Source organism: Thermobia domestica, chromosome 14 (assembly GCF_964235325.1).
Source record: "Thermobia domestica chromosome 14, izTheDome1.hap1.1, whole genome shotgun sequence".
Classification (NCBI taxonomy): Eukaryota; Metazoa; Arthropoda; class Insecta; order Zygentoma; family Lepismatidae; genus Thermobia; species Thermobia domestica.
The window spans coordinates 49,467,958-49,482,207 of record NC_137467.1 but is presented as its reverse complement, the minus strand read 5'-3'; the positions used below and the strand labels follow the sequence as shown (position 1 = coordinate 49,482,207).

General features: G+C 32.5%; 1 protein-coding gene across 1 annotated transcript; it reads left to right on the top strand.

The window, feature by feature from the left end:
- Nucleotides 1-245: 245 nt before the first annotated feature.
- Nucleotides 246-1,211, top strand: LOC145669819 (uncharacterized). Its single transcript, XM_081738164.1, has one exon. The coding sequence runs from the start codon at nucleotides 246-248 to the stop codon at nucleotides 1,209-1,211; it is 966 nt and encodes a 321-aa protein (XP_081594290.1).
- The last annotated feature ends 13,039 nt before the right edge of the window (nucleotides 1,212-14,250 follow it).

The following is a 14,250-nucleotide window of genomic DNA, read 5'->3' as shown; positions in this document are numbered from 1 at the left end:
CAACTGTTTTGTTTTATGATCCATTTCCTATTGGCCACTCAACAACATTAAAGTCTATCTCTCCTGAAAAATACAAGTGTAAAAAGTACTTTGGTTATATACTTTGTAAATTTCTTCCGCCAAAACAATTGTATTATCCTGTATTACCAGTTAAAGATAACAATATTAATAAGTTGGTGTTTCCCTTATGTAATCAATGTATGATAAATCAAACTAAGGCGTGTACACACAGTGACAAACAAAGAATGATAACAGGTACTTGGACAACTATAGAGTTAGATAAAGCTTTAGAGAAAGGTTATGAGTTAATTGAAATTTACGAGATTCAACATTTTCCCAAAACAAGTAACAAACTCTTTAGAGGTTACATTAAAGACTTCATGAAAATCAAATTAGAAACATCACCATGGGAAGATGACTTTCAAACAAAAGATGATTATATTAAAACTATTACAGACACACTGAATATTGATTTAAATCCTGATCAAATAATGGCAAATCCTGGTAAGAGAGCAGTTGGAAAAATTTGTTTAAATTCGTTATGGGGAAAGTTTGGCCAAAGACAAAACTTAACTCAAACTGAATACATTACAGATGTTAGAAGATGGTACGAGTTACTTTTAGAAATATCTGAATGTTTGTTTATCAGCGACGAGATGGTTCAAGTTTCATATAAATACAAAGACGTATATGTTAACAATTCTTATTCCACTAATATTCACATTGCAACTTTTACAACAGCACATGCGAGGTTAAGACTTTATGACATGTTGGATAAGTTAGGTGAAGATGTAGCGTATTACGATACTGACTCTATTGTTTATATTGTTAATGGTATAGAAGTAAAGACTGGTAGTAACCTTGGTGAGTGGACAAATGAGTTAGGAAAAGATGTTTATATTATTGAGTGGTATTCAACTGGTCCAAAGAGTTATTACTACAAAACAGATAAAAACAAAACTGTGATGAAAATTAAAGGATTTACTCTTAATTATGAGAACTCTTTGAATCTTAATGGTGAAAACATAAAGAAGGTTGTTAACAAGGAACTAGCGAACATAACTCTTAATTATAATCAAATAACAAGAGACAAGAGAACAAAAAATTTAGTTAACAAACCTGTGAGTAAAGAGTTTCAAATGGATTACGACAAAAGAGTTGTTTTAAAGGAAAAAGATAATATCATCAATACTTTACCTTATGGTTATTAGGTTTAAGTTTTAGATTTAGGTTTAGTTTTAGTTAGATTTAAGTCCTTTATGGTTATATATCATAAAGGTCATTATGTTCTGTCTTCTTATGTTCTGTGTGGTTTATGTTCTTCAAAGACAGTGGTCCGTACAGACGCGTAAAATTTGAACTTGATCATTGAAAAAGTGGTCCAAAAAAGTGGTCTGTACAGACGCGTAAAATTTGAACTTGATCATTGAAAAAGTGGTCCCAAAAAAGTGGTCCGTACAGACGCCTATACTACTTTTAACCTTTAACTTCAATGAAAATAAAACATTTACACACGTGTGGGAACACAAGATTTCACTTAGAAAAAAAGAAAGATGGCCCAATCACTGTGGTATACGAACCGATACGATACCGAAATAATACGTGAGGTTTCGACCGAACGAACCTGATGAATCGGATAGTGACTATGGAGTTCGCTACAAACACTTCACTTCATCGCGGTATAAAGATAAATTTATTGGGTGTCTTCATTATATTGATCACATTGATATTCTTCTCTGAGTTTCCTCATTCGATAATTCACAATATGTTAACTGAGGATGTAAAATGGAAACATATTGTTTACGCTGTAAATCCGCAACATTCACAAAACATATTTACTTTCGTTAGGAGGCGTAAAAACTATTCTTTGACCAGTAGGCTATCAGGACTTACGTAGTACGAGTTTCTATTACATTTCTATCTTTTGACAACACTTAAATCTGATAGAAATTAATATTAGAGAGTAAACTCAATACGTTGCACTACCATAACATTATGAAACACTCTGACGCGATGACTCCTACATGGCGAGTGAGGAATACTCTCTCCTTTGAGAGTATTTGGAGAACAATCTTGTCTGTTCTCAAAGTAGAAACACTTGCACCTTCACATCTAGAAAGAGAATGTCCTCTCTCCCGGTCCTCTTCCTGCGTCGCATAGTTGCCAGTTAGCAGCGCAAGAATACACTGGCAAAACTAAAATATAGTTCGTAGAAAACATTAAGTTTTCACTTTATTCTATTGATAATAATATATAATAGATAACTCATAGGTTACTAGAAATCACATTAAAAACACTGAATGTTCCAATAAGTTATGGAACTGACGATTATTGATAGATTTCACATTGTCACGTAAAAATCTGTCATCGTCATGAGGGCTTGGTGCGTAGGCGGACAGCACGAGAGTAGCTAAATTCCTCCTCCTAATAGGGGCTGACGGGAGGAAGCGAGACTGTCTGGAAAAGTGAGGCACCTTTTGGGTAACAAATTCCTGAGCATTATTCTCCTCCAACTGTTGACTAGTTGCATTTCATTTCTAAGAATTGACGTTGGAATAATACGAGGGTTGATTTAAAAATTCATGCCAATCCACCTTGTTACAACTGGCAGCCAACGGACTGTCCACTGAAGGTATCACAGAAGTGGGCAACAACCCTGGAATCCAAGTCTTCATAACCACACTGCAACACAACCGCACTCACAGCACTCCATTAGTCCATAGAGGGTTAATGTCATTTTAAGTTCGTTCACACTGGTGAATAGCAGTTTGTAGCTTCACTCGGACGCACATGATCGAGAAATTCGAAGAATAACGAACGCGAGGGCCATTGACGATAACGCGAGGGCCATTTCGTAAATGTCTTTTAAGTCCTTTTATTTTTATTATCGGTTTATATTTTCCATTTATTTCAATTATTCCTTGAAATGTAAACACAAATATAGTTCCAATATTTGATTATAAATCAATAATTACTAGTAATTCAAAATACTATTCAGCATTGTACTTCATAATGTTTTTCAAAATTCAAACCAAATTACACAAACATATTAATATATTCAATGCAATAATGTATTCAATAAGACCTATTCAATAAAATATTACATTTGGTAAGGTATCGTATTCAATAAGGTATTATATTCAATGATATATCGTATTCAATGCCATATTTAAGAATACACAGTAAACTATGAATAATACAAACTAAATGTATACCAATAAATTTAAAATAGTAAAATTGATTTAATATTCTGCAGTAATACTCATTTATTGTAAAATAAAACACACAATATACCTAAAAATAGCATATATCATCAAATAATTCAACTTATCATAATTTTACTTTGCATGAAGATAAAATATTCCTTACTGCTAAATGTGTAGAAATTTATTATATTTGAAACATCAATATTACTCATAAAATTCAAAAGTGTACTTTCATTGACATATTAACACAAGATATTTATCAAGAATATTCAAAATAATTCAACACAACTAAAACATATAATATAGTGCACGATATTAATTTATGCTTTATCAAAATTGCATATTAAAAGCATATATGTAAATATAACACTAAAAATATTTCATTTATTCAAAATGAAATAAACTAGGCTAATGCGAGTTCGTCACGCTCGAAGTATATAAAAATATACTGCCTGCATTAAGTTAGCAAGACCCTACCCCAATTATTAGTTAATGTATTTCCATCCCCGAAGCAAAGTGAAAAAATAGAATGTTTGGTTAAAATTTAAAGATAATACAGAGGGGACTAATACGAAAATTGCCTACTCCGGGCATTACATAATATGAATAACCCATAATATTGGAGGAACCCTTGCTTCAATGTCTTCAAGTACTACTTGAAATATTATCGTATTCAACGAAAGGATTAATACAAAGTGAATGCAACAATAGTTGCTAATAATTAGCATGTACACAACTGACTTGGTACTCATTTATAGTAAGATATCTCATTGTATATTCTTTTCAACTAAACAACGCGCCATGAAGGTGGGAACAGGTAACTACCATAACTTACCACACCAGACTTCAAGTATCCTCAGCTGATTAGTAATCCCAGAGGCATACTGATTAGGTAAAACAAATATTTTGACAAGACGCAAAGTAAATATACCTTACTATTAATTGACGCATAGTTGTTGTTTAAAAATTAAGAGATTTAACTCATTAATTCAAAATATGATCATTCAGGTTTATTACCGAATGATTTCTCACCAGAATATTTAAATTTGTGATTCAAAACATTTTTAATTTTTTAAAATTGAAACACTGTGATGGAATATTCTATATAGATTTTCCACATCTTCACAATTTAAATTTATTTCCTTTCACTATATCAGAAAATTCTCACTGCGCACATTCACTCTTGCACTTCGAAAAGAAACATTATATTTTTTATCATTCAAAAATTAAATTTCGTTGTGAATGCATTAACGAAAAAAATATACTATTACAAATGATTTCATATTACGTATGTTTGAAATATCAAAATTTTAAAAATGGAATCTCTCATACAATATTTTCAATATCTTATGAGGTGTAACAATATATGAAGTGAAAAAATTAATATTCAAAATTTTTTCCTGAATCTATCGGCTATAGGCATTAACGTGATACATACAATAAAATATTAATTTTATTTAAACATTCAAAATTTTGTAAAACACTAACAGTGTTGAAAAATATTTATAGTATGAAAAATAATTACTAACACCTGAGAATTTTGTATAAAACAACTTTGGCAATGGATATATATTCATTTTTCATTGCAAGGTCAAAAATATGGAAAATGGGCAATCCGGCTATGTGTTAATGTCGTTTACCCAATTCCTTTTCGTATTGGATTTAGTACAACATCGTAGAGTAAAATTCTCATGCATTCAAAAATTTTATGTTTAACTTCCATACTCGGCATCCGTTGAAGTTTGTTTGTGCAAAAACGCAATATTCTGTAAGCACTAGATTTTTGTGCTACCTTACTATGAGAGTTAGCAGTTATCTTACGATTGGGTTGTACACTCGGAACATTTATGCATTGAGTGTCATTACAAATATTAGCAGTGAAGAATTTATGCTTTCTTCGTAGGTGTAATACCTTACCTAACTTACGCACTTTTTTGCCAATTTTCAAGTTATTTTTCATTTTCGCACGGTGGAAAAACCTTTGCTTACCTTTTTGGCTTTCCAAACAAAAATTTCGGGTTCTAAATTTCTCAGTAACATTTCGACTTGAGTACAAAGTGTTGGTTGGTGGATAGTCGATCTGAACGTTCTGACTTAGTTCAACATACTTTTCCTTGCCTTTTCTGAATTTAAATTTCATGGATTTACAAGTTGCACGATGTATGCCAAGCGAACATGGAATGGTTTCATTTCTACTAAAACATACAATTACAAGTGTACATACTGTACCTTCTAGCAACACTAAAGATATATTACCACTGGAAAAATAACGCAACTCATCAATCTGAACTGGTTGCCTGATACATCTTACTCTGGGATAACCTGTAACATGCCGTGTATACACCACAAAAAATACAGGACTTGTAGACAAACATTTTTTACAAACGAGTAGCATTAAGCCGGAGGGGGGAAACAGCTGATCCACCCACTTCCTTTCACATAAGGGACAAGTGCAGACTTTAATTTCGTCTAAAAATACAACAACAGTATCACTTTTTATTTCCCTAGTGTTGGTTACGTTAACCACACTCGTACTACTATTGGAGGTAGCCTCCATGAAATCAACCTGCACGGTGTTTACATTTACACTGACATTTTCATTACTTACTTCATTTCCCTGAGCAAATACGTCATTGCTATGTAGAACAGACATATTTTCCAATTGGCTTTTGATGCTTTGTAATTGTACAGTATTATTATCCAAAAACTGAAACAATTTATTCCACCTAACATTTTCACTTTCATGAATTTAATCAAAATGCGACTCCTGGATTTCAGATAACCTACCTTTTTTAACAGGGTTTGGATATAAATCAGTATCATCATCAACATTTTCCAATTTCCTTTTACAATATCTACCTCTAACCTCGGAAGGACAACTATGACGAACATGTGCTAACGGGTCCACATTAACTTCATCTGCAAATTTAACGTTTTTCGGAATTTTATTTTCCTTTTCGGTTTGACCCAAGTTACCTGACATAGTATGTAAACTGAGATCCTTACTACGTTTTTTGAGGATAGATTTGATACCACTAACAACAATTTCAGGAGAATTTTCAACATTACTTGAAAATAATTCTTTCTCCTCTCCATTAAAAGTACTATCATGATCACTAAAAGAACTAACATCAGAGTACTTTTTCTGTAGCCGTTCGACTATTATTTCAATGACTTTATTCTTGATATTTACGTCATCACATTGAAGTTTCAACTTTCTAGCTACATAATTAAAATATACATTTTTGCCGCGAGCACATTTCTCTTTCAATTTTTGGTACTGAATTGATTTCCTAATACCACGTACGCGGAGATTGATCTCTTTTTCGATATCTTTCCTATATTCACAATTAAAATTAAATACCGATTCACAAATTGCAATTTTCGCTGCTCTACTGAATCTATGAGTTTCTACCTCAAGGCCTAAAACATTTTGAAACTCTTCTAAGCAAAATGGAACAGTACTATATTTATATTTATTTATTACGTTAGCGTACTCTAACTCTATCTGTGCTCTTACATTCATTAAATTCAGCGCCAGCATTTTGTACGTGGATTTATGAATTATATATTCTAAAATAAACAGAAAAATATAAAAATTTAAATAACACTACATGTGAAAAAATGCAAGGAAGTGTTTCTTTCGCAGAACATTAATTGCTAGGTTCACATTTTAAATTTCAGTGATTGTTTCGCATTCTTGTATGCACAAACTAGAACCTACCTGCGATTGTTCAGCAGTGTTTGGCTCTTGTAAATTACTTTCAACCTTTTTGAGCGTTTCATATTTTTCGCATAATTAAACCAGTTGTATTTTTAGATTATCAAATTGTTTGGTCAAATCATTATGATTTGATTTTAGTATTTGGTTAGTTGCAGCCAAATCTGCGGACAACTTTTTCACCGCTTCAAGCAGTGTTTCCATTCACTAAGCGTTCACATTGTGAAATATTATACTACAAGGCACAACACACAAGTCATTACACTGGCATTGAATACGAAACAGTGGAGTTCAAAAATTCACTTTCTTCCCACTAAAACATCTGTTTTTGGTCGGTGCGCCATTTTATAATGGGTATTGGTCCTAGGTTCAATACTTAATCGTTCCTGTTCGGGAAAGCCATTTTATAATGGAGTGGGTTCGATACTCGTTGGTTCCAGTTCGAGAAGACCAACTAATAATAATATTGGGATTCGAACCTTGCATCTCTTTTGGAGTCTCCCTTAAAACATCATTCATTTGTAAAAGACTAATAGATTAATGTGAGAAACTGGTAACAAAACAAGTGTCTTTACCCTCCACGGTCCTAGGATTCGGGCGTTGCACTGATTAGAGACATTTGCCGTTTACCCACCGTCGCTGCTGCGTCAGCTTCAAGATGCATTGGTCAATACCTGTAAAAGAATACAAGTGGGGCAGCAATGCATGATTTACATCAGATGGATAGTGGGAGACGAAAGTAATGTTTGCCCTTCCAGTCCAGTCTAGTATATGTGTACCAAGTTTGAAAGAAATCGGGTGAAGAGAACCCTTTGTGAAGATATATCCTATACACTTTCAATTTTTAGACGGTTCTTTGACGGTTTATCACTAGAAGACATTATCGTAAAAATTAAGCTTCATTTCATCATTAATCGCTAGTCTTACGGGCTCCGTGTACCTCGCCTCTCCGAAGATCGATATTGAGAATTTAGGATGATGATATATTGATGTCGATATATTTCTGATATCGAACATTAATATGTGTTAATATCCATATCGACGATATCGATATATTGACATATTGTACAGGCCTAGATCCAAGAAATTATGCTTCATATATACTAGACTCTACAATCAGAATCTAATTATGTTCTTCCATTTCCGTTCTAAAGGTTGAAGTGGAAGAGGATGAACCTGGCTAAGCATTTTAAGGCAAAAAGTTTGTTAAAATAAAATTAGTTATACTTCTCCCTTAATAGAAAGCTATTAATTGAAAACCACTACTGTAATTTACCTTTTACTTCTGTTTCTGATTGTCGTCACAAATCAGCGAAAGTACACGTACTTTACATAGTATAGCAATATACTCTATACTTTTTCAGAACTAAACAAACCGGAAGATGAAACTCCTGTGATATTAGAGTGGAATGTTCTACAAAATGTTCATAATTCATTCTATCAGTACTTTTGCCGCAGACTTAGAGCTACAAGACTAGGAGAACTAGTAATGAAAGATTTCATTCCTGCTTTTTTCTCAGACTAAAAGACCTGTATTTTGCTGAAAACGTCATTCTTTTAAATATAAGCTTCCTATCTCGGGATAATTGTAGCTACTAGATGTTTCAAGGTAAGCGATACACGAAAGTGTAGTTTGTCGACTATTAAATTATAACAGTTTGTTAAAAGAGATTTCACATTTCATGTTGTTATTTCTTCATTACGAAAACACTTCTGGTTGATTCTATTTATGGTGAATTATTGAACATATACACACCAAAAAAAGTGTGACAGCTAACACCGCGCAGCTAGACCATCCATTATATCCCTTCTTCTCCCATAATCGTGTCTGGTAAAAATATCACCTCTCTCTCTCTTCTCGTTTCTTTCTCCCATATTAAAATCAACAACAACAAGAGCACAATTCTAATTTCAAAATTTAAATGTTTTAGTATCAATAAAATGAAATATAAAAATGAGACGAAACGAGATTCATAATTAATGTAGGGAGAAACTTTAACACTTCTCAATGCAAAATTAAAACGAATAGATATCTGTTAGAGGTACAGAACTGAGGCAGAGAGAGAAAATGAGACAGAAGATGAAAAGGTACCACAAATACAAATTTTGGACGTAGTAAAATAACTTAACATTATGAAGTTGCAGACGTCCATCAGTAATATGGAAATAGCGTTTTTTTTATTCTTTTTTCAGAACTATTGGAATATGTAGGAAATGCTTGAAAGATTCATTAAATCAGTTTCAAAATGAATAGTAAACTAGGTGGTCAAATTAAATATCCAATTTCCAGTGACACTGTAGAATTCCGAGACCATCTAGGATCATGCCAAAAGTATTTCAAGCACCCTTTCTTTACGCGTGGTTCCGTTATAAATTCGGTAATGTCCGTTAAACGTACTGATCCGAAATACATTATAATTAACCTAGTAGGACTGTTCCTTGGACAATCGCCCTAGAGTACACCAGTTCAAATCTTTAGTAGAGGCGCCAAATGCACTTTATACCTTCTTCGCTTCACGGCCCACCAACCTCTACCGCGAAGGAATTTATGGCCTTCCATAACGTTTGCAGAATTTCGTCGATGCTGATGGGGACTATTTTAGGTTATAAATATTGTTTTTATCTACGTTTTGAAGTATATAAACACTTTGTGTGTGTGTCGCAGAATTTACAATTTTATTGATTTTATGAAATGTAAGTAACTGATTACTATAAGAGTATTATTTGTTGCGCCTAACGAAAAATCATTTTAGGAGATTCGCTAATGTTACAAAACTTATGTGAATTATCTGAAACTATTTTTATTATAAATTAATTTACCTAATTTTCATCGTATTAGCAATCTTGCTCTTTAGGGTCTAGGATAAAAATACAAACCAAAGCTAGTAATAGTTATCAAACTCAAAGATGATTAAAATATAGGATTGTTTGCAATCTCGAAATGAAATGACAATTTATATTACGACTTTGTATGTGTTACCTTCAAATAGGTCGTAACAACTCTACGACGTTAACACATTAAATTCTGTGATCAGGAAGTTTGTAACTTGTTATTTATATATTAATATCTTATATTACAAGCCATGCCGGTTTCCCAATTTTGACTCAATGTTGTTGTATTATAGAAGTTTATAATTAATTTCTAAGTTGCACATTATTCATACGAAGTTTTGTCGATACGTATTTGTGTACTAGTGTCCAATTCGAGAAGGTTATTTGCACATATCTGTCACCTATTCTCAATAATGTCATCCCTGCCAGTACTTTATATATTACTTTAGTCTACAGATAACGTGTTGATCATTTTAATAATAAAAGCTAAGTAAAATTATTTAATAATTTTGGTGTACGTTATTTCTAGATTATAGTAAAAAGTAAGCACATCTATATAATAACTTCTAGGTGGAAAATTGTCATTATTAAAACTGCAAATTTGTTTATTCAATTTAACCGTAAATAATCACGAATACGAAAAGCAAATCCTTCTTTTTATTATTATCTGCAGCAGGTATGTAGTAGATAAATAAATAAAAAAATAAATCGATAAATAAATTTTTGATATTTTATGAGAATGGATTTCTGATAACAATAAGTATTTTTCTTGTGAGTTTTGTAATTATCTGAATATTCGTAAAAGAAGGAATAAACTAATACAACGTCAAATCTACCTTAAATATTACATGAAGAAAACTAGCACGAATCCCTTGGCTATCTCTTATGTTCGTTTCGAAGATAAGATTTTAGTTCATCTCATGTCGTTAAAAGAAAAGAATATATATGAGAACCAACTGCACAACAAATGAATTCTTAACCAAAACCACAACTTTAGAATTTTGAAAAATATTGTTGCAATAGTTCCAATGTTGAGATTTGTTTTTACCATATTTTATTTTCTATTATTTTTTGATTAAAAAATAAAATGAAAGATGTTGTACAAAGGTACGTAATAAAGAAAATATATTTTTCTAAAAAGAAGCCATTAATACTTTAACTGCTCAGAATTTTAACTCTGAATGCAGCAACGTTCAGAAGCCTTTGAATAATACTTGAAATATTCTATTGAATCTGAATGAACTGTGCCTAACATTATTCGCATACCCCATAGTTATGTAACAAGCAAGCATTACATATCTGCATTTGTAGCATAAACACATTAATTTAAGGAGGGTCCCTTTGGCTCAGTGGTAGAGCATTCACCTTTGTTGCTTGGGGTCTCTGCTTTGATTCCAGCTCGCACCAAGTGAAATTTGTGTTGGACAGCCACTATGTGCGTTGGTTTCCTCTTGGTTCTCCCGTTTCTTCCAACTTTGTTCATTCCACCATTTCATTTATTTCTCATCACCGTCTCCTTTACCCTAGCCGGCAAAAGAGTGGGAAGTAAAACGTAAAGATTTCATTTCATTTTCACACTAATTTAAAACAAATGTAGGACAAGCTGATTCTACATATAACAGTAAATGTTGAAGTAATATATTATGTTTAAATGAATCATTAAAAACTAACATTTTAAACCATTATTTTTAAGTTTTACTTTTCATGGAATTGGAAATAATTATACGGACACAGAATGGAAAGAGAGATATGTTTGAAAGAAAGTTTTGAGGAGTCGTAATTACAGAGCAGTTCTGCAGCTCAGTCGTGCTAAGAAAGGGAATTATAGGTCGTTACTCCTCTGAGGTACACAACCATTAGCTTTTAATGGAAGCCAAAATGCCTTGGCGTTCCTAGCGTTAAGGTAGTCACATAGCATTTTGTATGGATGTTCGTAACAATGTCCGACAGGTATTGGGATACAAATTTAACAGACCCATTAGTAATCAGAACACGAGTGACAGTGCCTTGACGAATGTGATGTCATGTGAAGAATTTGGGATGATTGCGCGACGAAGAGCTAATACCCATAAAAATTCATTTTACAAGATTCATTTTAATAGAACAACGTTTTATTGAATTTAATATATCATTTATTCTTTAGCTCTTAAGTGGGCCAATCTTTTCAAAAAGTGATGGAACGATACCTCCTCCATGTTACCCAACAGACACTCAAAACAATTAAGCAATCAATATAAATGGGTTCTTCAGTCCAATGTCCATTTCTGTGGTAAGAACGACTCATAACCAATGGGAATATCACTTCCGAGTAAGGCAAATAAGAACATATTTATTTTCGCCTTGCGGGAACTCTTCTTCCCGTTGCCCGCGAAAGAGTTTAATAAACCTTTTCTCTACAGATTTTGTGATTATGTATTTAGTTTTCCAAAATGCGAAACATTTGATATAGTTAATATTCGTACAGCATCGAATAGGACTCGGAATAGGTTCTCGTCCTCTGGAAATCAAGGAATTCCTTTAGGAATGGTTATAGCTGTATTTCATAAGGAAGAATTATTACTTACAATTTTTAAGCACCTGCATTTTATTGTTATAATAGGAAATTGTTGTTTGGAGTATTTGGTAAGTGAATCAATTTACATTTATTAAACATATTGTATTCGTCAAGTCAATTGAACTAAAAAGCAAACTTGCTCATTGATATGTACACAAATATAAATAGCCTGTTCAATATTTTGTTAAATGTTGAATTTAAATATTTACTGTCATTTTTGGCATATATTAAAATATATTATCAAAAGTAATGTTTTCCTTCTCGTAAGAAAATGGATAATGTTTAGCAACCGGAAATATAGTCAGTGATATGTATTTAAATAATGTTCGTGTGAGTTTTGAGGACCCTTTTCTGTCCCAGATTTACCTCCTACCCAAAAATGTGTCCATTTCTATTCGTTATGATGGACTATGGTAGGGTACTGCAATGGTAAGGTACTGCTTAAAGCGTCAGAACTGTGTTTCTTTAATTAATTAAAAAGCCTTGTCTTTTTTCAAGAAAGTAGAAACATTTTTTGATGAAGGGTTTAGATTGAAATGTTTCTGTAAGTCGTATACATATAGTAGAAATAAAGATTAATTTCATCAAGTAGATCTTTTTCATTTCGCTTTATCAAGTGTAGAACCGTATTAGGAAAAAATGGGGTCCTTGAGGCCTTTAATATCATTCCTTGATTTTTAAACTTCATTATCGGTCCCAAAGTGTATTGTGGACAGCCTTTACCTCAAGTGATGTAGGTCATTGGGCAGGAGGTAGGGTCTGTACGCTGGAGGAGCAAAACACTCATATGTCTGAATGGCAAAACGATTTATCTTAGAAGAAATATTGATATTACATATTATCACTGAAATAGACAATGAAATTGGGCCCTACTTATTAGCACAGCTCACTTTCGTAGATCTGCAGGAGTTCATACTTCGATAACACATTTTTTACTACCAAAGCAAACTGCATGCCACAACATTGACAGTGCTATCTATAGATCTGTGTGGCATTTCAGAAATAACCTAACGGTAATTTTCACATTAATCTGGTGTAATGGTTCTTACACTTAGTTAGCATATTCTAGGAGATAATGTTTATGTCTTTGCAGGGTAAATAGTCATCTTTAAGTATGATTTCTATACATTTTTCTTCAGAGAGTTATTTACGTTTCAATCTCAGTGCCTCTGTTATTTCGAATAATGGCAAACTGAAAACGGAAACGATTAATTTTAACTAACTTCGAATATTCTCCATTTTAAAGACAGTTGTGACCTCATTAGTTTAAAAGTAAATTAGAACTCAATAGAAAAACGTTTTAAAAAAGACAAAAGTAAAGTGAAACTAAAGTCGCGTACTCTCCTCGGAGCTAATAATGTACAGTATTTTTTTTTAAAAAAATAACTTCCTTTCGTTATATTCCTGGACTTCAGTCGAATGGAATCACTACTTCTGAAGTTTGAAAGTAAGAGCGTGGAGTAGTTATTTAACATAGTTTATGAATTGCGGATACTGTATTTGAAAACATTTTTCGAAAGGAAGATTCCACTGTAGACCATAAATGAAACTCCTTAGCATCTATTGGCAATTGTGAGGTTATTGTTTCCAAGACTGTCAACGGGAAGTATTAGAATGTGCAAATAAATGTAATAAAAAGTTATTATACCAAAACATTGCGACAATTATAATTTTATGAACATTATTATGGAAAATTATTTTTACCGACTGTATAAGTTTCGAAACTTCCAGTCTGGAGAGGATCCTGAGCTTCTTAACATGGGTTACACGGACATAAGGAAAAGTAGACAAACATATATATTAAATATGACACTTTTACGAAAGAGAGTGGGAAGGGTCCATGAGATAATTAGGTCTCCGAACAAACAGAAATGTGCATTAAATATTCTCATATTGATTATTTCCAACAGGAAATTAAACCATACGAACAACATTAT